At 29.4% G+C, this 23,526-nt stretch overlaps 5 protein-coding genes across 15 annotated transcripts; 2 read left to right on the plus strand and 3 right to left on the minus strand.

Annotated features, from left to right (window-relative positions):
* Positions 1-37: 37 nt before the first annotated feature.
* On the plus strand, positions 38-7,320 carry LOC105831366 (E3 ubiquitin-protein ligase listerin). Of its 2 annotated transcripts, none has more exons than XM_012671437.3 (9): positions 38-167; positions 1,083-1,292; positions 1,371-5,374; positions 5,450-5,596; positions 5,694-5,824; positions 5,895-6,112; positions 6,210-6,401; positions 6,494-6,661; positions 6,806-7,320. In XM_012671437.3, the coding sequence occupies exons 1-9, from the start codon at positions 123-125 to the stop codon at positions 6,863-6,865; spliced, it is 5,175 nt and encodes a 1,724-aa protein (XP_012526891.2). In that variant the 5' UTR covers positions 38-122; the 3' UTR covers positions 6,866-7,320. The 2 variants fall into 2 exon arrangements, with proteins under 2 accessions (XP_012526891.2, XP_036139185.1); XM_036283292.1 differs by having other exon boundaries at positions 1,153-1,292.
* Positions 7,321-9,234: 1,914 nt separating this feature from the next.
* LOC105831371 (UPF0389 protein CG9231) lies at positions 9,235-12,424 on the plus strand. 2 transcript variants are annotated; one of them, XM_012671445.3, is made up of 4 exons: positions 9,235-9,391; positions 11,114-11,265; positions 11,497-11,590; positions 11,848-12,424. In XM_012671445.3, the coding sequence occupies exons 2-4, from the start codon at positions 11,115-11,117 to the stop codon at positions 12,035-12,037; spliced, it is 435 nt and encodes a 144-aa protein (XP_012526899.1). In that variant the 5' UTR covers positions 9,235-9,391; position 11,114; the 3' UTR covers positions 12,038-12,424. The 2 variants fall into 2 exon arrangements, with proteins under 2 accessions (XP_012526899.1, XP_036139189.1); XM_036283296.1 differs by lacking the exon at positions 9,235-9,391 and adding an exon at positions 9,974-10,055.
* Positions 12,425-12,579: 155 nt separating this feature from the next.
* On the minus strand, positions 12,580-13,986 carry LOC105831370 (coiled-coil domain-containing protein 58). 5 transcript variants are annotated; one of them, XM_036283294.1, is made up of 2 exons: positions 13,624-13,986; positions 12,580-13,146 (listed from the first exon to the last, which is right to left on the minus strand). In XM_036283294.1, the coding sequence occupies exons 1-2, from the start codon at positions 13,715-13,717 to the stop codon at positions 12,749-12,751; spliced, it is 492 nt and encodes a 163-aa protein (XP_036139187.1). In that variant the 5' UTR covers positions 13,718-13,986; the 3' UTR covers positions 12,580-12,748. The 5 variants fall into 5 exon arrangements, with proteins under 5 accessions (XP_036139187.1, XP_012526897.1, XP_028050131.1 ...); XM_012671443.3 differs by having other exon boundaries at positions 12,580-13,141; positions 13,619-13,986; XM_028194330.2 differs by having other exon boundaries at positions 12,580-13,141; positions 13,487-13,745.
* A 192-nt stretch (positions 13,987-14,178) lies between these two features.
* On the minus strand, positions 14,179-18,161 carry LOC105831372 (N-acetylneuraminate lyase). 3 transcript variants are annotated; one of them, XM_012671447.3, is made up of 8 exons: positions 17,475-18,161; positions 15,904-15,971; positions 15,745-15,815; positions 15,408-15,553; positions 15,160-15,328; positions 14,914-15,059; positions 14,530-14,701; positions 14,179-14,467 (listed from the first exon to the last, which is right to left on the minus strand). In XM_012671447.3, exons 1-8 carry the CDS (start codon positions 17,937-17,939, stop codon positions 14,319-14,321), a joined length of 1,386 nt encoding a protein of 461 aa, XP_012526901.1. In that variant the 5' UTR covers positions 17,940-18,161; the 3' UTR covers positions 14,179-14,318. The 3 variants fall into 3 exon arrangements, with proteins under 3 accessions (XP_012526901.1, XP_012526902.1, XP_012526903.1); XM_012671448.3 differs by having other exon boundaries at positions 17,526-18,159; XM_012671449.3 differs by lacking the exon at positions 17,475-18,161 and adding an exon at positions 16,931-17,443.
* Positions 18,162-18,604: 443 nt separating this feature from the next.
* On the minus strand, positions 18,605-22,202 carry LOC105829081 (N-acetylneuraminate lyase). 3 transcript variants are annotated; one of them, XM_012667730.3, is made up of 8 exons: positions 21,633-22,202; positions 20,486-20,547; positions 20,323-20,393; positions 20,026-20,171; positions 19,780-19,948; positions 19,514-19,659; positions 18,847-19,018; positions 18,605-18,784 (listed from the first exon to the last, which is right to left on the minus strand). In XM_012667730.3, the coding sequence occupies exons 1-8, from the start codon at positions 21,636-21,638 to the stop codon at positions 18,618-18,620; spliced, it is 939 nt and encodes a 312-aa protein (XP_012523184.2). In that variant the 5' UTR covers positions 21,639-22,202; the 3' UTR covers positions 18,605-18,617. The 3 variants fall into 3 exon arrangements, with proteins under 3 accessions (XP_012523184.2, XP_028050348.2, XP_036139192.1); XM_028194547.2 differs by lacking the exon at positions 20,486-20,547 and having other exon boundaries at positions 20,323-20,349; XM_036283299.1 differs by lacking the exon at positions 21,633-22,202 and having other exon boundaries at positions 20,323-20,349.
* Between the last annotated feature and the right edge of the window lie 1,324 nt (positions 22,203-23,526).

Consider the following 23,526-nt stretch of genomic DNA (forward strand, 5'->3'; position numbering starts at 1 on the left):
GCGTTTTCAGATCCATGATCTAACCCAACTGATCTGAGCGGATTCGAGTCGCACCGACGTCACGGAAGAAGCCTGAAATTTTCGTTGAACACTTATATTTTGTCCTACCAAAACATTTTACCATGGGTAAAAACAAGCAGGCGCAACGTACCAAGAACAATGCACGGGTAAACATCAATCAATTATACCTAATTAACTATAAAGTATGCTTGCAATAATTTCATCATATGATGCGACGAGCATTCTATCGGTTATGTTCTTGTAGTTAAGTATGTTATGTTGGTTTTTTTTTTTCCAAAAAGAAATGGGCTTATATGTAATAACGTTGGAGAACAAAAGATAAAACATAAAAGGTCTGTTTTTTATTCCTGCACTGCTGCACTGGTGCAATAAGTTAGAATAAGACAAATATATTTTTTCCCATTCTAACTTATTGCACTAGTGCAACAGTGCAGGAATAAAAAACAAACCTAAAGCACAGAATTAATCTGTGCCTAAAGTACAAGAGACTTAGCTACCTAAAGAATGACCCTGTTAACATGTCATCATGAGCCATAATTATTATTACATGAACAAATAATTTACTCTAGCAAGTTATCCTAGATAATCAAATCTGTCAAAAAGAAAACAGATTTTGCAAAGTGTCTGTTATAAATATTGACAAAATGTTAGCAGAAATATAAAATCTGCTACTAGAATGTACAATATAGAATATAAAATAATAGTTTATGATGGTAGATTATAGAAATCGAGTAAAATTCAACATTTTGTGATTATTTAAATAATATATTGTTTAAATAGTTACAAAATATTTTGCTCAGTATCTATTTAATTTTTGTGAAATTCACTGTTAGATCAGTAGACACATAAGCATCAGCAGAATAAAATATTGATAATTAATATTAAATATATTAATGAAGTAGATCGCCTAATAATTGATATTAATCTGATGCAACATTGCTTGAACCTGCTGCCAAAGGGCTAGCATACTACATATATATATTTTTTTCTTATTTTGCATAACTTGTATTATTTTATGTTCTTAATGGTTCTTTATATTTGATTGTGTAATCATTTTTCAGCCATCAAATAGTAGTCGTAGTGCAGAACTTTTGGGGACTGCAATGCCTAATTTTGTTGGGTTCTCAGCAGTTAAGGATGGAGGATATGTTCCTGTTCTACCTGGTTTATCCTTTGGTTCCTTAAATGAGGTTGAGATGAATAGTGTAGATTCTAATTTTCAAATAATTTTGAAAAAAATGAGCAAGAAGGATGCTACGACAAAATACAAGGTGATTAATTTGCTAGATCTGCTGGTTGTTAGTCAATTTGTATAAATTCTGTAACTCAATGCATATGTGTAATTGCAGGCATTACAAGAGTTTGCAACTCTATGTCAAGATGCTGAGTTATTAGCAATGGAAGGTATGTTGCCGTTTTGGCCGAGATTTTACTGTGTTCTATCCATTGATATAGATCACCGAGTGAGAGAAGCTACGCAGTTGGCGCATGCAGTAGTTGTTAAACGTGCAGGCAAACGCATAGCAATGTATCTAAAACAATTGGCTGGTGCTTGGTTTACTTCCCAATATGACACATATCCTCCAGCAGCCTCAGCTGCTACCAACTCTTTTAACAGCACATTTCCACCTTGGAAAATTGTTAACGCGATTGTTCACTGTCAGTGTGAAATTTTATTATACATTAGCAATAATGTAATTGTGCACACGGCTCAAACATTATCGATGCAAAAGTCCCTTTCCAATGAGGAAATGGAAGCCAAATATGAAAGAGTACTGACGGCAAATCTTCAAGGGTACAGTTATTATTTCAAAAAAGTGCCACTCGTTGAAATCGATAAAACTTTGGAGATTCACAACAAAATTTTGAGTAGTTCGAGGTTTTGGAAGCTGGCTAAACACGATGCTTTGCCAATAAGAACAGCATTTTTCAATGTGCTGGCGGCTATAATGGACAATGCAGGCAAGTTATTACAAAATGAAAAAAAAAGGGCAATGATTACTATTATGAACAGTATTGATGAATCCGAACCTGCCATTTTATCAGCTGTGTGGGAATCGATGCTGATAGCTACAACGAAAATTGAAGATTGGCATCTTGTTGTAAATATTAACAAACTCGTTCTCCCAAAATTGTGGAACGTTTTACGATCCGGTGGCCAAAGCTGCGCTAGCACTGTTTACCCAAATCTGCTGCCCTTTGTCAGTCAATTTCCGAAGTTTAATGTCGATATAGCTGATCTGTATACGAATTTCTTTAATAATATGCGCCAAGGATTTTCTGTCAAAAGTGTGCAAATGAGCCGTTCAGAAACGCTCGCTGTGACAACGTCTTTCGTCGAATGCTTACGTTATTCGACTCTTGTAAATACCGAAAATGTAAATTTATGCATTCGGCTCCTTAAAGAACAGCTTATGCCTCTTATAGAAGCTTGCATGACGGATAATAACTTTATGAAACAATATTGTTTTCCCGAAATTACGAGTCTAATACGATACTGGAGCAAACATCGTACTAATGACAAATATAAATCGTATGTTTCTTTAATGGAACAGTTCTGGATTGAATTGCCATTATTGTTCGATAGATTTATGAACATGTCAAAGGGAATTGCAAATAATGTAGATGAAAAAGATTGTCATATCGAATTTTTATTAAATTTAAAAAATGTACCAGATTGCACCCGTAAGAAATTGAAAGTAAAATTTTCTGATCCAAGTGACTCGATTATTGTGAGTGAGTCAAAGGTAAAAGTTATCGATGCTTATGTAGATACTGTTTTTAATGCAGAACTTTGCACATTTGTAAATAGGCTCTGTACAATTTACTTTAATTCGATAAATGTATCGATAAATGATTATCTGTATAAGGAGTATATCGGGCAGTTGAATAGGCTTATGAAACACTTTGCAAGTAAAGAATTGTTTATTGCATTTTCAAAATCGTTCAAATTTGATGACTTCTTTGAATTTTACGACAAGAGCTTGAAACTTCTATTGTTGCAAAAATCAGAAATGGCTGAACAAGTTCTTGAATTAATATTCCACTTTATCACATATATAAATGACGCAGAAAAAGATAAAGTTCTAAAATCATTGATCGAATTAAATGATATTGCAGTAACAAGGAATGTTATATACTGCAGTCTGTCTGAAAATAACAGAAACGATAGCGTAATTAAAAAGTGGTATACACAAGCTAACATACCGAAACTATTAATTGATGTAGCTAAGGAAATTGCTTTGAGATGTAAAGATGAACAATATAATTTCGAAAGAAATCAAAATCTGATTTTGTTAGCTTTCGAAATTTCGGAAATTAAAGATTTGTTGATAAACGAGGAAGGAGCAAATGAAATTGTATCAATTCTATGTGATTCATTAAATGGAAGTGATGACGCTTGTTCCATGCAATTTATTGCATTTATAACAGAATTGATGAGTTTAATGTGGAGTCATAAACAAACAGTATCAAATGCTGTACAAATATTGGAAACACTTTTTGAATTATGCACTCGGGAACATGATGATTTAACTGCTGATACCGTGCTCAACAGTTGGAAAGAAGGATTCACAAAAAGTAGTCAAATATTATCTGCCTTTGAATTTAAAGATCTTATTAAAAAATGCGGAATTATTATATGGAGCAAAATATATAATGCACACGTGGATTCTATTAAGGATACATTGGTAGATTTGGCAACAGATGTTTTAGAAATAATAATTGATAGCATTGACAAAGCTCATTGCATTGAAGAGACTATTATGTCATTCTTAACGGCATTAGATATAAAATTATGGATTGGAGAAACAACTGCTCTTGCAATATATGGCGAAGTTTTAACAGGTTGTTTATATATGCCAAATGTTGAGACAAAAATACGAATTTTGCAACAGCCTACTATTATCGATATAACGAATGATATAACTTCGGATAATACGACAAATTGTTTATCATGGGCTTTATTTATCACAGATTTGCTTAATAATTTATACAAGAGGCTAAAAAGCTCGAATTTAGAGAATGCTGATACATTCTCAGAATCAGAAAAAGAAAATTTTGAATTAAACGATTTAAATTTACCAGGAATCACGGAAATACTGATAAATATCATGTATGTGGTTAGTATAGCGAATATATACAGTAAACATTATAGCTCCACTAAACATTACAATGATGTTGAAAAACTTCGTGAGTCGGTAAAAAACAGTTTTATCGACTTATATAAATATTTTGCAAAAAATATTCATGGTGATGTATTATTACGTGTGCGAACAAATCAGAAAAATTACGGGTGTATGCTACCATATATAATTTATGCACATCACATCGAATTTTTCTCGAAAGATCAAACTGATGACCCCATGGTATATTTTGAAAATTACAATGATAATGAAAATGCAGAAGTATATAATGATGAGACACATATGCAAATAGTACAAATCTTAAACTCTTATTGGCATAAAGATTGGCCAGATAATATTCTGCAAACATTATTAACACGCAATGAAATTCATACACTAATTGCTACAAGAACCATGATAACTGACTCTTCTAGACATCAACTTCCTGAACTATATGATACTATTGTAGACAAAATTATGCTACGTCTTGATGATATTTTTGCGATTTTAGATCACGATATCTCTGAGATTTCCTGGAAAAAACTGCTGTTGCCGCTAGAAGTTATAAGATTACTTACGACAATTGTTCAAAATATTCCATGGAAATTGAAGCATTCACACTGGGATATTATCCTGATATCTCTCACAAAGTGGCAACAGTTACTTAATACAGCCAAACATATTTATATTGATATTAAAATAACAACGTTAATGACGGCGCTTAGTCAATTATATTGTGCAGTTGAAGCCGTAATGAACAAACATGAGGCGGAACCAATACCAGAGTTACCCGCAACACTCTTAGACGAATGGAAAAATGTAATTGCTGGCAACGTATATAACGGAATCGTCCAAACCTGGATATTTTATGCGGATTTATGCAATCAGAATACAGATCCTCTAAAATCTGTTATTTTATTGAATTATTTGGGAGAGGCAATTTGTGCATTTGAGAGTAACATATTATTCAAGAAATATGACGAGCAGATCGAAACAATTGACTTTAATGAGATGTTAAAGCTGTCTTTAAAATTACTACGATCTCCTGTACCTAATATTCAATTGGGTGCCTATTATACATTGAAGTATATGGTACCGGAACTTGTACAGCATGACAAAGTTCTTGCCGAGTCTGACAATTTTAAGCCGAGCAGTCTCAATGTTATAAAATTCGAAGAAGTACTATCAAATACACAGAATATTGTAAATACAATGCTCATGGAATTCAAGTAAGTCTTTGCTTTATATTAAATTTTAACTAAATGCCTTATCTTTTTTAATGTAATTTCTTTTTTTTTTTTTAGATTGTGTGATACAATCAGCTGCACAATTCAACCGTTTACAGATTCTTACACGTATACATTAGGATATCTGTTAGCATGGGCAATTGTATTAGATATCTGCGAAAAGGCTCATAATGATTTACGATATCAGTACGCTGAAATATTAAAGTAAGTATATTATATATTTCTGTGATTTCTATAATGTTTTATTATTTGCAATATTACAAATGGCATATTTTTTACTAATTATTGTCTTACATTTTAGACCTGAACTTTTCCCTTGCTTGTTGAATAATATTTTCAAGCTAATGCCCGTGGAAGTACTACAAGATAATAAAAATAAAACTATAAAACTATTGGAATTATTTACTACTGCTCCAGTTTTTCGTTTTAAAGGTACTATTAGAATTGATAATATATACTTGTATAAAGTTTGATTACATATTGTTTTATTATAATATTGTAGAAGGTTGGACGGAGGAGAGATTAGATCATATTGTATGTTGGTTATATACAAACTGCTTACGGCGTCTACCAGTATTAGTTAGACAGTGGCTGAGCACGGTTGATAGTAGAGTCAGTGCAACAGTAGACAAGATTACAAGTCATTATGTCAGTCCTAAACTTTGTGAAGATGAACTTCTTTACAGTAGACTACAATTGGCTAATGTTGAAAATATGCAGGTATTCTCTTTTTCTTACAAATTCTGCTTTATTCATATTTCATATACACAAATCTTAAAATTTTATTTTGAAATTTATATTCTTTGTATTATTATAGGTAAAAGTGCACTCAACAGCAAGGGAAGTAATAGCCGAGTACCAAATGGAAGACACGAAATTAGAATTAAGTATAGTGCTACCACCAAACTATCCTTTAGGTAGAGTAACGGTAGAATCCGGTCAAGAAATAGATGGTACAGCAAAGGGAAAAAATTGTCACACACAACTCTCTAAATTTCTTACACATCAAGTAAATATTGCTAAAAAAAAATAACACTTATATATAACATTCTAATATGTAATATTGTAAAAAATGTGTTTTATTTATACATTCTTTTACAGAATGGTTCTGTTTGGGATGGTCTTCTAATGTGGAAACGTAATTTGGATAAGAAATTTGCAGGTGTCGAAGAGTGTTACATATGCTTCAGTATTTTTCATATTAGTACATATCAACTTCCAAAATTGTCATGTCACACTTGTCGTAAAAAGTTTCATACTCGTTGCTTGGTAAGCATTCTCTCTTTCTCTCTCTTTCTCTATTAAATATTTTTTAAGAAGACAGATTTATATATATATATATATTTGTTTAACTTTATATATATCTTTATTATTTTTAAGTGATACATATTTTATATTTTTTCTTTATTTCAGTATAAGTGGTTCAACACAAGCCAAAAATCCACCTGCCCGATTTGCAGAAACGTATTTTAATCTTGATTTGGAAAGTTTTTGTCTATAGCAATAAAATATCCATGGTACAGAAATAAAGTAAAAATAATACAGTGAAAGAGATTATAAAATATATTATTACAATATGCATTACAATATATATACCAATATGTATTATTACAAGAACTGAACATATAATGTGATATAATATAAGCTTACAACAGTCTATAAAGAAATATCTTATTGAAAAATAATTGCATAACTAATGACCAGATAATTTGCAGAAGAGAGAGAAAAGCTTTTTTCTCATTTATTTTGGATTTATTATTTGCACACTTTATGAATTTATTGCTTCATGATGATATTTGTATTATTTTGTATTTTTTTTACGTTTAAATTATTCTGATGGCGCGGATAATCTATTATACAATCAATGGAATTGGTATGCCGTTTAAGATATGTATACGTTACATTATTTTTTAAGTTGTAAAGAAAAATAAGTTTACATAATCTCACATTAAATCTTTAAAAAAATTATTTGGAATACAGAATAAAATAAATACAGAAAAAAAGAAAGATACTTTTGATAATTATTCCCTATAGAATAAAATATTTGATTGTAATGCAATTCGCATAAAATATTAAGTTTAATTTTAAATAACTTTATAGATTTAAGCTATATCTTATTATATGTGATTATGTTCTATTCATTACATACACATACATGCATACATTAGAAACATTAAATCTAAAAATTGTATTAAACATAAAAGTATATTGTAAAATACATGTATATTAAATATAATATGTGATATATGTGTGTGCATAATAATGTAATATACATGTAGGTACGAATATATGTTATGTTTGAAAGATCTTTATAAACATGTATTTTTTATTTTTAACATTTTTAAATACTGTCTAAGGCAAATTTAAAATACTACTGTGATAAAAAATAAGGTGAATTTGTTTATAAAAAATGAAAAATCTTTATTCTTTTAAATCAATGTCATCGCCTTCAAAGTACTCCCCGTCCGATGCAATGCACTTATGCCAACGTTTTTTCCAATCCTCGAAACAGTCGGAGAAGTCTTTTTCCGGGATGGCCTTCAATACTTTTTTCGATTCGGCTTTTATCTTCTCAATCGAATCGAAACGGTATCCTCGGAGCGGTCTTTTGAGTTCGTTAAACAGCCAGAAGTCGCACGATGCTAAATCAGGCAAATACGATGGTTGTGAAACGATATGGATCGAGTTGGCGAAATGTTTTCGAAGAACCAATGCAGTGTGGGACGGTGCATTATCGTGGTGCAAAAATCAAGAATTGTCTGCCCATAATTCTGGCCTCTTGAGGCGAATAGCTTGATGCAAATGACGCATAACACCTAAATAATATTCCTTGTTAACAGTTTGGTCTGGCGGAAGAAATTCATAATGCACAACACCGCGATAATCGAAGAAAACTGTCAACATGATCTTGATTTTTGAGCGCGGATTTTAACTTTGGCGCGATTTTTTCAGTCTTGGTTTACCTTTTGCACGATATTTGCTTGATTGATCGGTTGTTTCCGGATCGTATGCACAGATCCAAATCTCATCTCCCGTAATGATGCGTTTCATGACATTTTGGTAGTCGGAAATCATTATTTCACAGATGTCAACGCGACGCTTTTTTCTAAAAAATTGAGTGTTTTGGAACCAATCGAGATTTGATGCGTTTGAGGCACAAAACATCTTTTAAAATGGTTTGGGTTGAGCCAAATGAAATGCCCGCAGCATCAGCAAGATCTCTAATTGTCAATCGACGATTTTCGAACACCAAATCTTTGATTTCCTTGACGTGACTTTCATCGGTAGATGTTGATGGTCGTCCGGGACGCTGTTCGTCTTGAACTCGTTCTCGGCCTTCTTTCAAGTCTTTGTATCACTTGTAAACATTTTTTTGCGACATAGCCTTATCACCAAAGGCCTTCTGCAACATCCTCAACGTTTCCGCAGCAGAATATTTATTCCGCAAACAAAATTTAATGCAAATTCTTTGCTCAACAAAATCAGACATAGTAAAAATTGAAAAACTCACTTTTGTATGTTTACAAAAGCATGTGTAGCTCTGCAGCAATTGAATATATTGACATGAAACTCTGCATAGATGTCAAAGACAGTACTATCAACCCATAAAAAAAAATAATTTCATGATTTTATAGTAGCCGTGAAGTTTAAATGAAAAATTCACCTTATTTTTTGATCACAGTACAAAGTTTTTAAATAAAACAATGTTTTTTTAAATAAAAAATATATTTTACTATCTTCTCTGAAAAAAAGGTTACAATTTTTTACTTCCACGATTCCAAAATAAGAACTGTAATAGCATTAATCTTTCGCGGGTAAAACTTGCACGTGTAAACTTGCCTTAACATCCCACTCGCTGTTCGATGTCAAGGTCGATGTATACAAATGCAAACACGAACGCATCAGTACTATATGTCGGTGTGTCGACGTATGTCAGGAATAAGTGGAATGGTTTTTGTTTGTACTACGAACTGTTATTGGGTATAGTAATTATCTAAAGTATGTGTCACTCAGCGTGAAACTTTGATATATCATACGTATTAAAAAACTTCGTAAAATAATGTGGTGGAATGTCTTTTGAATGTTGTAGCTTCTTTGTGATAAAAATAGTTATGAATAAATGAATGACACTAAATATATAATACAACGTAAAAAGCAACAAAATGATGTTAGAATAGCTAAAAAAGCTGAATATATATATATATATATATATATATATATATATATATATATACATTAGAGCGATTATTACTAAATCAGGCACTACGTCGTAATTTTGTAGTAAATTTCTTGATTAACAGACATAGCGTAACCTGAAAATTTAACACGATGATAATTATGAGTGCGAATCTGTTATTGAATTTGATGATTTTTTTATGCTGCACTAACAGATAGATTCTTCAAATAAATTTTCCGTAAATTTCTGCAACAAATGTTTATCGACAAAATGTTAGCAAACAATAGAATTTACTAACACAGAATATGCATACATGCATATATATATATATAATAAGCGCGCGCGCGCGCGTGTGTGTACATAATATAAACAGTGATGATATATATTTCATTCAAATTATGAACTGACAGATACTGCTTGGTTTCTGTGATGTAATATCAACAAACTATGTTGACAGAGTAATCGATCTTTATATGAACACATTTGGTAATTAACTGTTTGTTAATTTGTCACGCTATTTTTCTTGAATCTGTTGATAAACTTCTAACTACTTGTGTTACATTTTCTGCATGAAAGTAAGATAACAGATTAAACATTCATTTATTTTGGATATAATAAGGTTTTGTTGTGATTGTAACAATTATAATAATTGTAAAACTTGCTATTACGTTGACTGTACTATTTTACATTTTGCAGAGACTGTAGATATCATATCTTTATATTGATCTTCATATTATCATGAGATACAATATATTCTCCCTTTTTTATTAAGTGGTTTCATTCACAAAACAGACTCTTTAATCTATATAATCAGATATATTACATTTGATTATGGATTTTTTATTATCGTGTAAGGATTTAATAATTGTCTAATCAATGAATTCTGTTTTATATAATCGTCTTTTATCTACTTCAATTTATTATGTATGTGAATATATGCACACACACACGCACACAATTTATGCAAAGGTGTGTAAATTAAGAGACAAGAAGTTTCAAAATTAATATTTTGACAATAGTAGTTTTTATGACTTTCAAAAGGATTTTAAAATAAAATTTTAGACGTAATCAATAGTATTTAATACAACATTAAATTTTTTGATCAAGAGAAAATATTAAAATATATTTTTAATAAATTCTTTTTTAATTTCTTTAGAATTTTTTTGGAAAAAAGATTTTTTTGATCATTATTTTGGAAAATAGCTGTTAGAATTGTAAATAATCAAAATGATCACTAAATGCTTGTTTTGGGGAATTAAAAACATTTTTTTAAGATAAAGTTATAATAAATTAATTTATCAAAAATAAATTTATATTTTCAAAAATTAACATATTCTTTTTTATACAAGCTTTTGAATATTTCTTATATAATTTTTTTCATATAAAATATTTCTGTAATTATTAAATCTAATAATTTCTAAAATATCTTTAATGCTTTAAATTTCGATGAATCTATTCCTAAGAATATTCTAAAAAATATCTTTCTAAGAAAATAAGTTTAAATTTTATTCTATTAATGTAATATTAATTACTCTCTTTTACAGAATGCTATTGAGACAGTTTGTTCGTAGTGCTCACTTAAATATAACAACGCGATGCTTTACTCGTAGCAATGTTATACGAGAAATAAATAATGTAGACAAAACTCCTGCACAAAAAAGTAATGAAACCGTAAAGGATACTACAGGTGTCATAGGTAAAAAAGAGTCACATGTAAATAAATAAGATAGATTCTATATGAATTAAGTGCTTAATAAATTAACTGATTAATCTTGTTTGTTAAATTTTCTTTCAAAACCTATCATTTAAACATTATTAATTTATAGATTCTTCTTTTGTGATTTAATAATAAAAAAGATGTACAATATATGTAAGATAAAAAATTTAATGACAAATGTAATTTCTTACGAATATATTTTTCTTTTAGGATCACGCATGTATCCTGTAACTAATTTTGATAAGCGAATACTGGTTTGGGTAAAGCGTTATCCAAGTGTTGCAGATGTTCCTAATAATGTTACGTATGTATTTATATATCTTTATATACGTATATATAATCGTCCAATAAAGATAAACCATTCAACATAAAAATTTGATATATTTAAAAGTAATTTTTTAAAATTAAAGTTTTAACACTTTGCAATCACAAAATTTTGTAAGAAATTTGACTATTATTTTTGATAAAAAATTCAAATTTTGAGTGTATAATAATTTTTACATTTTATAACTTTTTATGACTGATTTATATAATTTAACAAATAAATGTTTTCTTAAATAGAGAAGACTGTATGCTCGCTGCAAGAAGTAAAGCACGAATCAAGACCTGTCATTATATGATTGTTATTACCCTAATTGGCTGCTTAGGCGCTGCAATACTTGGGAAAAGAGCTGCTGCAAGTGGAGACAGTTTATTTAAACAAAGAGAAGAGTGGCTTCAGCAAAGATTGAAAGAAGATAAAAATAAATAAATATGTAAATACTCAGGAAATGTATAGCAATCTTTTTAGGATTAATTTTCAGAGAAGCGCAAATGGATACTCTAAAAATATTATCGATTGTTATTATTTTAAAATATTTTCATATATTTTTTTAAAACGTTTAATTTTGATCACTTTAATGATTCGTATTATAATATATAAGGCTGTTCCTTAAAATAGCAATCTCTGTTATAGTAACAAAGCAACAAAATACAAGCAACAAAATTCTATGTATATACAGATATCTATCGTAAAATTGTGTATTTTATTTACATTTAGATCAACGATTCATGTATAATGTGTACAATGATCGACTCTCATTAGATTTATCAGTAAGCAATTTTTAATTTGCTTTTACAATATAACAAAATATCTGAAGACACTTTCTATAGTTTGTATAGTTTCAATGAATTATCCTTATATATACCAAACAATATAAACTTTCTTCCATACAGCACAGACCTCTAAGACATCTTAAGGACGAGAACATCCTAAGGATATATTTAGGACATCACTCGGATAAAGTGTGTTGCTTGGTTTGTAAAAGAATTGATTTATATTATATATCGCTGTTACAAAATAATAGTAATTTAAGAAACAGTTTATTGCCGTTTACAAAATTACTATGTATAGCTCTAGAGTAACAATTCAAGAATAGAATTTAAATGACCATATACCAATACATTTTCATATTTGGAAGTTTTATGCGTTATCTATATGCAGTGGTTTATAGAATCCACGGCATCTTTCGTAATAAACTTGTGTTGTACGTTTTTTTACAACTTCCTCTATATTGAGCTCGGACTGTAGCAGTCTAAGTTTGGTCTGTTCATTTCTCAATTTTTTTATTAATGTCGGATCTCCAACACCATCCTTCTCTCGTAAATCTTTCAGTCGCATCACCTTATCCTTAGTGATGTCCACACATCTTACGATTGCTTGTGTCCTTTGCTTATGCTCGGATTCTATTTGCTGATACAAGTCTTTACACTGTGAGGTAGGATCCACTTGGGCTTTAAAAGATTCGGTAGGAATTGTAGTGTTCAGCATGTAAATTATTTTATCATCTATCTGTCGCATCTTTTTTAATGCATCCTGAAATACAAATTGTACGTTTTTATTATTTTGTATATTCATATAATCTGAATAAAAAATTGTATTTATAATTATTATATATAAGAAAACAACGTGAATATAGAACTGTGTACGGTACATTGTATATTTAAGTTTTATATACTTATATATTTTCATTGCACTGATTGTGAGCTAACCTCAATATACAGCTAACCTTTTAATCAAGCCATTCCTATGCAAACACGTCTAGAAAAAGACGTGACTCTAATAATAATGTTAAAATTCGACGCATTGCTAAGTTTGAGAAATCTCGTTTGTCACAGTTACTTCTTTTGTATGATAAGAAAAATAAGATAACCAACTAACCGGTATCAATTATCGTTTTAATATCTTACTTTAAGTTGACTTAAGCATTATTAAGTGTATATATATTTGTTATACTTGTACAACGCGGTGTGCAACACATGAATGTTACATAAATACCGCTTTTAGAAATACCTGAAATTCTAAAAAATCGTTACACTCCACGCTCGTGGCTGCCATTTTTTTAGGTTGGAAAGTCGCGCAGATTGCACATGAACAGTTCGAACGAGTCATTGCAAGTTAAAATGGAAGGGATGGAGAAAACTTATCAATTATTTCTTAAAAAAAAAATTCTAATTAATTAATATAATATAATAATACATATACTAATAGTATTCTTTATTTTAGATTTTGTTGATTTTTATTTTCAGGTTGTTTTACGCCATTGCCGAATACGCCTGAATATTTGGAACTTGGAACATTCAAAATATTCTTGATAAAAAATTTTTCGTATAAAAACATATAAATGTATACAAAAACATACCCATATATGTTTATACTAGTCTATTTCTTTGTAAAATTTATTTAATAAACAAATAAATAATAGTCATATTAAAAAGACAGAAACTAATTAAAAATAAGATAACTTTTGTATTGTTTCTTTTACAAAAAGTCAACTAGGAAATAAGAAAAAATTGTCCATGTTTTTTGATTATTGAAGATAATTATTTTAGGAAAATGTGCACATCATTGTATAACATTTATACGTGTTTTTTTATTGGAAAAAAAAAAAAAACTGATAATATAATACAATAAGTTATATAGATACCATATCCTAGAGAAAGAAAATGTTCTTAATAATATTTAATTTTAATATATTGTCAGTAATATCAATTTAATTTAGTTTATATCCTAAGTTCGTTAAATCCTTCGTCATAATTACTACAGCTTCCGAAGAAATAGATTTAAGCGGTGCACGAGGTAGTCCTGTATCAATGTCAGTAAGAAGAGTCATTGCCATTTTCATAGTCTCCACCCAGTTACCTAAAAATTAACTTTCATAATAATCGTTTAGATACAAAATATCATGTTTAATGTTCACTTACCATGTTTAATTATAACAATTACTGCGCTTGAAAGCTTCTCTTGCATATCCTTAGCTCTTAAAGTATCTCCATTCTTGCAAGCAGCAAGTAAATCCAGTATAAGTTCCGGAAACATGTTTCCGCTGGTTACTATAAAAGAATCCATCCCCAATGCACATGCAGCGTTTATTAACTATAAAATCAAATCAGATCAAATATATTTATGATGGAATAAGAGAATGCAAAATGGATAGAAAATAAGATAGAATGTATCCAATAACTGGCTAATATCCAGTTTAGCATTTAGTAGTTTTTTTCTATTCAAGAAGTCTTAGATCTTACATTAAACTTTATGAACTACATTTACTAAATTTACTAAATAACTGAAATAATTTGTTTTATTACCTGATCATTGCCTAAAAAAATAACATATTTCCTACTATTGGCACGTAGTGCTTGTGCTCCTTCCTCTAAATTGGAACTCGTGAATTTTATACCCACGAATGAAGGAATTTTGTCACCAATCGATTCAAGAAACTGCCCCATGTGTACTACAAAATAATTATACGTGGTACTTGTAATATAACAATCAATATTGCCAATTATATCAATTGATTATGTAGTATGTTAAAATATTGAAAGACAGCTTACTGTTAACATTAGTTAGCATAGGAATGTGGTAGTATAGTAACGGTGTCTCTGGTGCTGCCTTGCCTACTATTTCTAAGTATTCGATCAGTTGTTCAGGGGTAGTAGGCTTGAAGTACAATTCTGGTAAGCAGAGTATAGAATCTACACGCAGACTGTTTGCGTGTTTCGCCTATAATTTAAAAAATTTTGTTATTTAATCGCAAAAAGTGAGGTAAATGTTATTGTCATATATTAATAATTATACCTACAAGTTCAATAACATCGGGAAGAGGTGCGCCTCCTACTTGAATCATCAGGTGTTGCTTTGTTTCTCTTACTGCCTTTACCCAGGCTTCAGTAATAAGTTTTCTTTCATCAATAGACATTGACATTCCCTCACCACTTGTGCCATTGACTGTGAGAAGATATAAATATGCAAATAATTATTTTATATATAATTTAAAGTAATTATTATATATTATATATCTTTCTTTCTTTCTTTAAAATGATTTTTTATGCATTTTTTACATAGGAATTTAATAATTTTATTAATATTATTATAAGTTATATTTAAATAATTAAATTAATTTTGAAGACCAGACTTACCAAGTATACCTTTAATTCCTTTCTTTGCCAAGTGTGTCGCATATTGTGGTATAATGTCCAGATTTAGAGATCTAATAAATATCAGGGTGAAGAGCAGTCATTATAATTCAGTTTAAAATAAATTGTTACTATAGAGAATTTATAGATACAAGTAATTACCCATTACTATTAAAAGGAGTTAATACAGGAACAATAAGACCTCTATAGGTGTACGATAATCGTTGGAACTACAACATTGTAAAAAATTTGTAATTTATTTTATTTAGTTTTACAATATCAATATATATCTCACACACAAATATTTATGCAATCCCTTCTTGGGATTACTACTTTGCTTTGTACATACTTATTTTGTTCTCTATTTAAATAATAAAAACATTGAATACAAAAAAATTATATGTCGTGGTTTTTCAAATAAATTAATCATTTTTAGTAAGCATATGCTTAAAAAAAGAAAGTACAACAAAATTATTTTAAATATGAATTTTGTTTTTTTTTAATACATTTTATTTATTAAAAGAATAAAAACTTTGAAACAAAGTATGAAATAAATTTGTTTATTCTGGTATTATTCATATTTAATTATTTTTTTATTTTAGAATCTGTGTGTCTATAATTCTTATTTTTGTTCTTAATTACAAAAAATAAAAAAAGAATAAAAGTCTGTAGGAAAGTTTCTCCCTCTCCCCTTTCTCTTTCCCTCTCTCTAAAAAGATTTATAAAATTACATATGCATTCTTTATACTAGGTAATAAATATTTTAATATAAATTTTGATATAGATTTATTAATAATTTTTGTATACAGTTGTTCTCACTGTACATAATGATTAGCATTATAATATAATTAGAAAATTTCTGAAGCATGTATATCATGATCATCTTTAATTCACATGACATTTCATTTTATGACAGTATGATTGATACATCAAATGCATTGCATAACTCAATAATTAATTGCAATTAATCACAATTTTTAATAGAACCATATGTTTACTTTGTGTTAAATTATAATTATATATGTAATATGTAATACATATAACATGTAATACGTATAATCTGTAATACATATAATTATATATGTAATATTTAATCATTACAGAATGCATACAGTTACGTTAGTTAAATATTATTTATTTTATCATTTAATTATAAATGATGAATATTGTGAATATCATATTTACTTACGGACATTGTGTTACAAACGCGAGTAATGTATGACTATATGAGAGCACCGAAAAGAACTAAACAGTAACTTATCTAAGATTACCTAAATATTTTTTTTTTCATTATATACTGATAAGATTATTTTGTTTGTGAAACATTAAAGAGTCTTTTCTGCGTATAAGTCGTAAGCGCCAACGGATGTCGCTAGTTATTTGTTATATATCGTATATCAAATTAGAGAATCCTGGAGACAGGTCTCTTTTACTGATTAAGCAATCATTTTTATAATGATCGAGATTTTGTATGTGTGTACAGTAGAAATTCCGCATTGCTGTCCCGGGAGTTTTCACTGTAATATTGTGAGAAATTGTGGCATTGCAAAATAACCCTACTTTATCGGTAGAGAGAGAGAGAGAGGAGAGGGGGGAAAGAGCGCTATGTGGCACGAATCAAGCTAGCATCTTTGACAGCAAATTCAAATGGCTATGCGAAACATAATAAAAGACACGAGTGGAAAGGAGACAACTTCGTGTGACAGGCTAGATTAAACCAGATTAAACTTAACCTTGAATTTCTCAGCAGCCGTGTGATCTGCTGATAATTTTTCGTCACTTACAGAAATATTTCGGATGTTGTGACGTTCCTTCCACTTTGAAAACCAACCTTCACTTGCTTGAAAATGTTTTGATTTTTCTAATTGCTCGTGGAATTTCAAAGCTTGCGTTCGAAGAAGAGGTCCACTTAGAGGTATTCCTTCAGTTTGATGCTGCTGATACCAAATCCACAGCGCTTCATCGACTCGACTATTTTTCACTTTACAGATCCTTTTTTTTGACAGATCTGTGTCGTTTTGAATCGAATCCTTGAATGACTGTTGTCTTTTCTTCCACGATCTAACGGTTGCTGGGTTGCATTGTAAGTTTGCAGCAATCTTGGCTGTTGGTACACCTTTTATAATATCCTCGATTGCTTTTATTTTCGTGTCTATGTTGAAGGATGAGCGAGACCGAGTTTTGTTTACGTTAGCCATGAGGTTAGAAACTATCACAGCTGATCACAGCTGTGAAGTACTTGTTACCCAGTAATGCGGTGATCACAGAAAACACACCGTTGCACAACAGTGAGTAATTCGCTAATATAATTGGTCTAAATTTAGAGATCTAACAGCAAGGACCAATAATCACTGACCGCTCACTTGTGTTTTCTAAACGTAACCATTGAGAATATTTGAGACTCGTAACCACATGTACGGTGTAAGCAAGCCAGCAAGTTGCGACATGCGCCGGTGCGCGGCGACGATGCGCGCCAGTAGCACGAATATTATGTGTGAAAGTGGGGGAATAGATTTCCCTTTCAGTGATGCAATGGAGAAGGTTGAAGGAAAACGCGCGCGCATTAATTTAAAGAGTGGTAATGTGAATCTTCCACTTGTGTATCGTATGTAAAGTTCTAAAGAGAATGCTAGAGACAGCTAGGTCTGTTTTACCGATTAATCAATCATTTTTTTGCAACGAGAATTTGTATGTATTTCTTTTACAAATTTGAAAATTTTTTTGTTCTTAGTACAAAGTCTAGTTTATAGATTGATAAAAGCAATAATAGAGTAAAAGTTATATAAATACGATATCCCAGAGAAAGAAAATATTCTTAATAATATATTTAATTTCAATTAATTTTTTTATCAATATTTTTTTATTTTAATATATTGTCAATAATGTCTATTTTCAATTTTTGGCTGGTATCCTAAGTTTGTTAAATCTTTTATTATAGTCGTTATAGTTTCGGTAGAAATAGATTTAGGTAGTGCACGAGATAGTCCTGTATCAATGTCAGTAAGAAGAGCCATTGCCATTTTCATAGCTTGTACGCGATTACCTGCAAATAATCGATTTGGAATAATATATTAGTGCTTTGTCAGATACGAAAATGATATTTACCATGTTTCATTATAGCAAGTACTGCGCGTGAAAGCTTCTCTTGTATATCTTTAGCTTTTAACATATCTCCATCTTTGCAAGCAGCAAGAAGATCCAATACAAGTTCCGGAAATATGTTTATGCTGCTTAATATAAAGGAATTCATCCCCAATGCATATGCGGCGTTTATTAACTAAAGAATCAAATCAGATCGAATACATATTATCTTTATTGTGTCAAAATATAAAATAATTGAATAAAAATAAACTAGAGTATAACTAATAACTTATAATAATCAGGAACTTATGTTCTGGTCACCCATCAGGAAGAAATGTTTATATCAGGGATCAAATTATAAATTAAATTATATCAGAACAGGAGTTCGATTCTTGAATTTATTTGCAAGAGAAACGTATGCGCAAATACCTGCTCTAACAGAAAAGTTGCAAGTTTATTAGTTAAAAGCCATGCGATAGCCAATAAATTTCCAACTTTTCTGTAAGAACAGAATTTGCGAATACGTTTCTCTTGCAAATGAATTCAAGAATCGAGCCCCAGATCTAATTTCGTCAATTAATTTGATCTGTTTTGATAAGGAGATTTTTTTCTGGGCAGTTACTATGTATTTCTAATTTATTTTCTACTGATTCTAGTTTTCAACTTTGTAAGTTAACTTTTAGCTTGTTACCTGATTATTGCCAAGAAAAATAGCATATTTTCTATTATTGGCATTTAGCGCTTGCGCACCCTCTTCCAAGTTGAAGCTAGTGAATTTTATACCCACAAATGAGGGTATTTTATTATTAATCGATTCAAGAAACTGCCCCATGTGTACTACAAAATGTTTGTGCATAATATTTATACGATACATATGAAGAAATATGAATCTTACCAATTATGTCAATTGATTGTGTATACAGAATGCGTATATTAATATATAAAAAGGCCGCTTACTATTAACATTCGTCATCATGGGAATATGATAGTACAGTAATGGTGTTTTTGGCGCTGCTTTGCCAACTATTTCTAAATATTCAATCAATTGTTTAGAAGTAGTAGGTTTGAAATACAATTCTGGTAAGCAAAGTATAGAATCCACGGATAAATCACTTGCGTGCTTCGCCTACGAATTATTTTTAATTTGTTAATCGCAGGTTGAAGTAAATATGAATTCTTTGTATACGTTAAAATTACACCTACAAGGTCGATAACATCAGGAAGAGAAGTTCCTCCTATTTGAACCATTAAGTGTTGTTTTGTTTCTTTTGTTGCTTTTACCCAAGTTTCGGCAACAAGTTTTCTTTCGGCAACAGACATTGACATTCCTTCACCATTTGTACCATTAACTATAAAAAAGACAAGTATGTAAAAAATTACTGTTTTAATTAAAAATAATAGTTATTACATATTTATGTCTTTTCTTTTTTAAAATTATTTTGCGAAGTTCTTTTCGGCAAAAATTTAATGCGTTAAATGCGTTAAGTAAAATTGACTTACCAAGTACACCTTTAATCCCTTTCTTTGCTAAATACGTTGCATATTTTGAAATAATATCCAAATTAAGAGATCTATTAAATTTTAATAATTAAATAAATGTCGATTATCATGTAGTTTAATACTAGCTGTTATCAGAGAGCTTATGTGAATATAAATTAATTACCCATTTTTATTGAAAGGAGTAAATGCAGGAACAATAAGACCTTTGTAGGTGTACGACAAGCGCTACAATTTTTAAATTAATTCTCAACAATATTATAAAAAGTTTATATTTTTTAATTTAGTTTTTAAATTTACGTTAGAGTGACATGTAAATGTGTATGTAAATTAGTTTTGTTATAATAATTTAATTTGCATTATAGTTTTTTCTCTGTATGGATAATAATAATTGTACTAGATGTCAGAAATTATGTGTCACAGTTTTTCACAAATTTTACTTTATAAATTAATTTTTATATAAACATTTTATTGTTCTTGATGAATATTTTTAAGATAAGAAACGCAATGGCAATATTCTTAAAAATAAAATGTGTACTTTCTTTTTATTTCTAAAAGTATAATTTATTTCCTCTATTTTTATTTTAGAATTATTTTATTTTAAAATTTTTTTATAATTTTTATTTTTATGAGAAATTACGGGAATAAGAAAATAATAATAAAGATAATCAATACAAAAGAAAAAATTGTAAAAATTGTAATTTGTATTTTTTTTAATTAAAATGTAAATATTATAAGTTAATATTTATAATATTATAAAGAATTCTAAAATATTATAATTTTTTTGTATAATTTAATACATTTAGTATTTAATTAATGATAGAAATGTACATACAAATAAATTAATGTACATACGAATATATGATACATATACATATATTATATAAATCACCTTCTATCTTTTCTCTATTGAAGATAATATTATACATAATAATTGTCATTTTAATATACTGCTAATATATCATTTAATAAATTGATAACTTCCGAAACATAGGCTGCGTTTCGATATTTACTGTCAATACTGAAAATCTACAGTAATATATGTGATGTAAACTATAGATTTTCAGTACTGGCAGTGAATATCGGAACGCAGCTATAGTATAATCAGCGGTTTTAATTGAAATTTTTATGTGGCAACAGATAGCATTCGATATCTATAATAAAAGTGCGATATACAAGGCACAATAATTCTACAGTTTATTGCATTTTTTAGTAGTGCTATATGTGATTTTTTTGTATATGTATATCTATTGCTGCTATTTGATCGTTTCACTACATTTGTGCGATGAATACCATGAATGTCATATACTTACGGACATCGTGTTATAAGCGCGGTAACGTAAAATCTTACGAGAACAGTGATGCGAAACGTACTAAACGGCGACCAGTAACTAAATATACTCTTTCTCGTCGAGTGCTGATAAGATAGGTTGTCCTCTTGTTTGTAAAACGTTAAATAACAAAAGTATATACTAACGATAAAAGTATTAAATGTTAGAAAACATTAAATTTGTTAGACAAATTGAAATTTACTTTATGATTGTACTGAAGCTAATGTGTAATTAACATCCAGAATTTTATACATTTTTAACGTTGAATATTTTGTTGTACTTTGTAACATTAAATAATTGGTAATATTCACTATATTATAGGCTCAAATTCAAGAATAGGTGAACTAGATAGATTATAACATATAATTAATATATTATCTTATTTAAAAAAATATTCTTATATCGGAGAAATATTTTTTGGTAAAGCGCTAATCGTACACTTTACAAACGCAAAATCTAAAAATTATAAAATGTTCTAGAAACAGGGACGATCTCAACATAAATTTCATATAATTTAAAGAATCTATTAAAATTAATTGTCAATTTAAAAGACACTCTTTTCGTTATTTAGTTTTCTTAGATAAGTTATATATAATAGAAATTATATAGAAATATTTCTTATACTTAAATTTATAAGGATACGTAAGGAGAGGTAAAGAGGAAAATTTCTCGCTGAAAATAACAGTGGACTATAATTATTTATAAAAATGCTTTATGCTTATATATTTACATGTAGATCCTTTTTCTCAACAATGTCAATAGTATTAATATATTATTGTAATGGTAAATTCTCTATAAGTTGCCAAGATGGTCGCATGCTTTTTTTTTAATTTAACGGGTATTACATGCTTTTGTTTGTTTCTCAAAACGAGAACGGAGGCTACTCGAGTGTTTACATAATAACGCCAAAGAGAATTCTATTAATGTTAGCGGCTACTCGTATAATGCTCATTCTTTTCTTTATTTTGTAATAATTGTCATTTAAATGTGACGAAATGCTACGGCATATTGTACGCGTACTAGGAAAGAAGTTTTCTGCTTTAGCGATAATAACATCTTTTTTTTACGTTTTACAAATCTTTCATCCTCCACTTTGCTCCTCAAGCATCGCGGCTTAATGGCGATTGTAATGCATGGAATACAATGGCACGTTACTTGTTAATATTTCAACATATAAAGTTCACAAAAATCTTTTTTTATCTTAACCAATCTATATCTGATGAATTTTACAAAAAGTATAATTTTACATGCATACAACAATAATATGTGGACACTAATTAAAGGTTCAACAACAGAAATCAGATGTTAATGACGAAATTATAATGCTAGAGATCAAAACTTTTGAATAATATTTGAAAATAGAATTCAAAATATACATTTGTAATATAAAGTACATCAAAAATATCAGATCGTTCTGTTCTACATTTTTCGAGCCATTTCCAAGAGACAATAAATTAATTATTGTATTATTTAATAAATAGTCTTTAAAAATTTGTTGAACGAGATAAAATTTCAGAGAAGTAGGCAAGAAACGATTACGATTAATCTGGTTCCCTTCTTCATGGTAACTATATATATATACATATATATATAGTTATTATTCGGCGATTTAACTAATTGCTGCATGGTTCGTTAATTTGCATATATAATTTTCTTCCGGTCATAGCGGTACTTGCTGACAATGGGCCGGAGAAAGCCATCAACGAGACACGCGGGCAGCAACCCTTGCGCTTGCAAGAAGTGTGATACGTATATGATGAAGTTTATAATTATGCAAAACAAGACATCTCGTGTTATATCTGATCGTATTATCGATCAGAAATCGACGCACCGCGCGAAATCAGTGCCAGCCCGATTGCATGCGGCGAGAATACAA

Source organism: Monomorium pharaonis, chromosome 2, assembly GCF_013373865.1.
Source record: "Monomorium pharaonis isolate MP-MQ-018 chromosome 2, ASM1337386v2, whole genome shotgun sequence".
In the NCBI taxonomy this organism is placed as follows: Eukaryota; Metazoa; Arthropoda; class Insecta; order Hymenoptera; family Formicidae; genus Monomorium; species Monomorium pharaonis.

Excerpts from the sequence above, each read along its gene's own strand:
- LOC105829081 (XM_012667730.3), bottom strand. Across the intron at positions 20,172-20,322 it reads AGGGATTAAAGGTGTACTTG|TTAATGGTACAAATGGTGAA; the intron begins GTAAGTCAATTT and ends TCTTTTTTATAG. Across the intron at positions 19,019-19,513 it reads TTTTTCTTGGCAATAATCAG|TTAATAAACGCCGCATATGC; the intron begins GTAACAAGCTAA and ends TTGATTCTTTAG.
- LOC105831370 (XM_036283294.1), bottom strand. The coding sequence starts at position 13,717 with ATGACTCGTTCGAACTGTTCATGTGCAATCTGCGCGACTTTCCAACCT. Across the intron at positions 13,147-13,623 it reads GTGTAACGATTTTTTAGAAT|TTCAGGATGCATTAAAAAAG; the intron begins TTCAGGTATTTC and ends TACAATTTGTAT.
- LOC105831372 (XM_012671447.3), bottom strand. The coding sequence starts at position 17,939 with ATGGCTAACGTAAACAAAACTCGGTCTCGCTCATCCTTCAACATAGAC. Across the intron at positions 15,972-17,474 it reads CGGCTGCTGAGAAATTCAAG|TTCCAACGATTATCGTACAC; the intron begins GTTAAGTTTAAT and ends ACAATGTTGTAG. Across the intron at positions 15,329-15,407 it reads TTCCCGATGTTATTGAACTT|GCGAAACACGCAAACAGTCT; the intron begins GTAGGTATAATT and ends TTTAAATTATAG.
- LOC105831366 (XM_012671437.3), top strand. The coding sequence starts at position 123 with ATGGGTAAAAACAAGCAGGCGCAACGTACCAAGAACAATGCACGG. Across the intron at positions 5,825-5,894 it reads TCCAGTTTTTCGTTTTAAAG|AAGGTTGGACGGAGGAGAGA; the intron begins GTACTATTAGAA and ends ATAATATTGTAG. Across the intron at positions 6,662-6,805 it reads AGTTTCATACTCGTTGCTTG|TATAAGTGGTTCAACACAAG; the intron begins GTAAGCATTCTC and ends TCTTTATTTCAG.
- LOC105831371 (XM_012671445.3), top strand. The coding sequence starts at position 11,115 with ATGCTATTGAGACAGTTTGTTCGTAGTGCTCACTTAAATATAACAACG. Across the intron at positions 11,266-11,496 it reads GGATACTACAGGTGTCATAG|GATCACGCATGTATCCTGTA; the intron begins GTAAAAAAGAGT and ends TTTTTCTTTTAG. Across the intron at positions 11,591-11,847 it reads GATGTTCCTAATAATGTTAC|AGAAGACTGTATGCTCGCTG; the intron begins GTATGTATTTAT and ends TTTCTTAAATAG.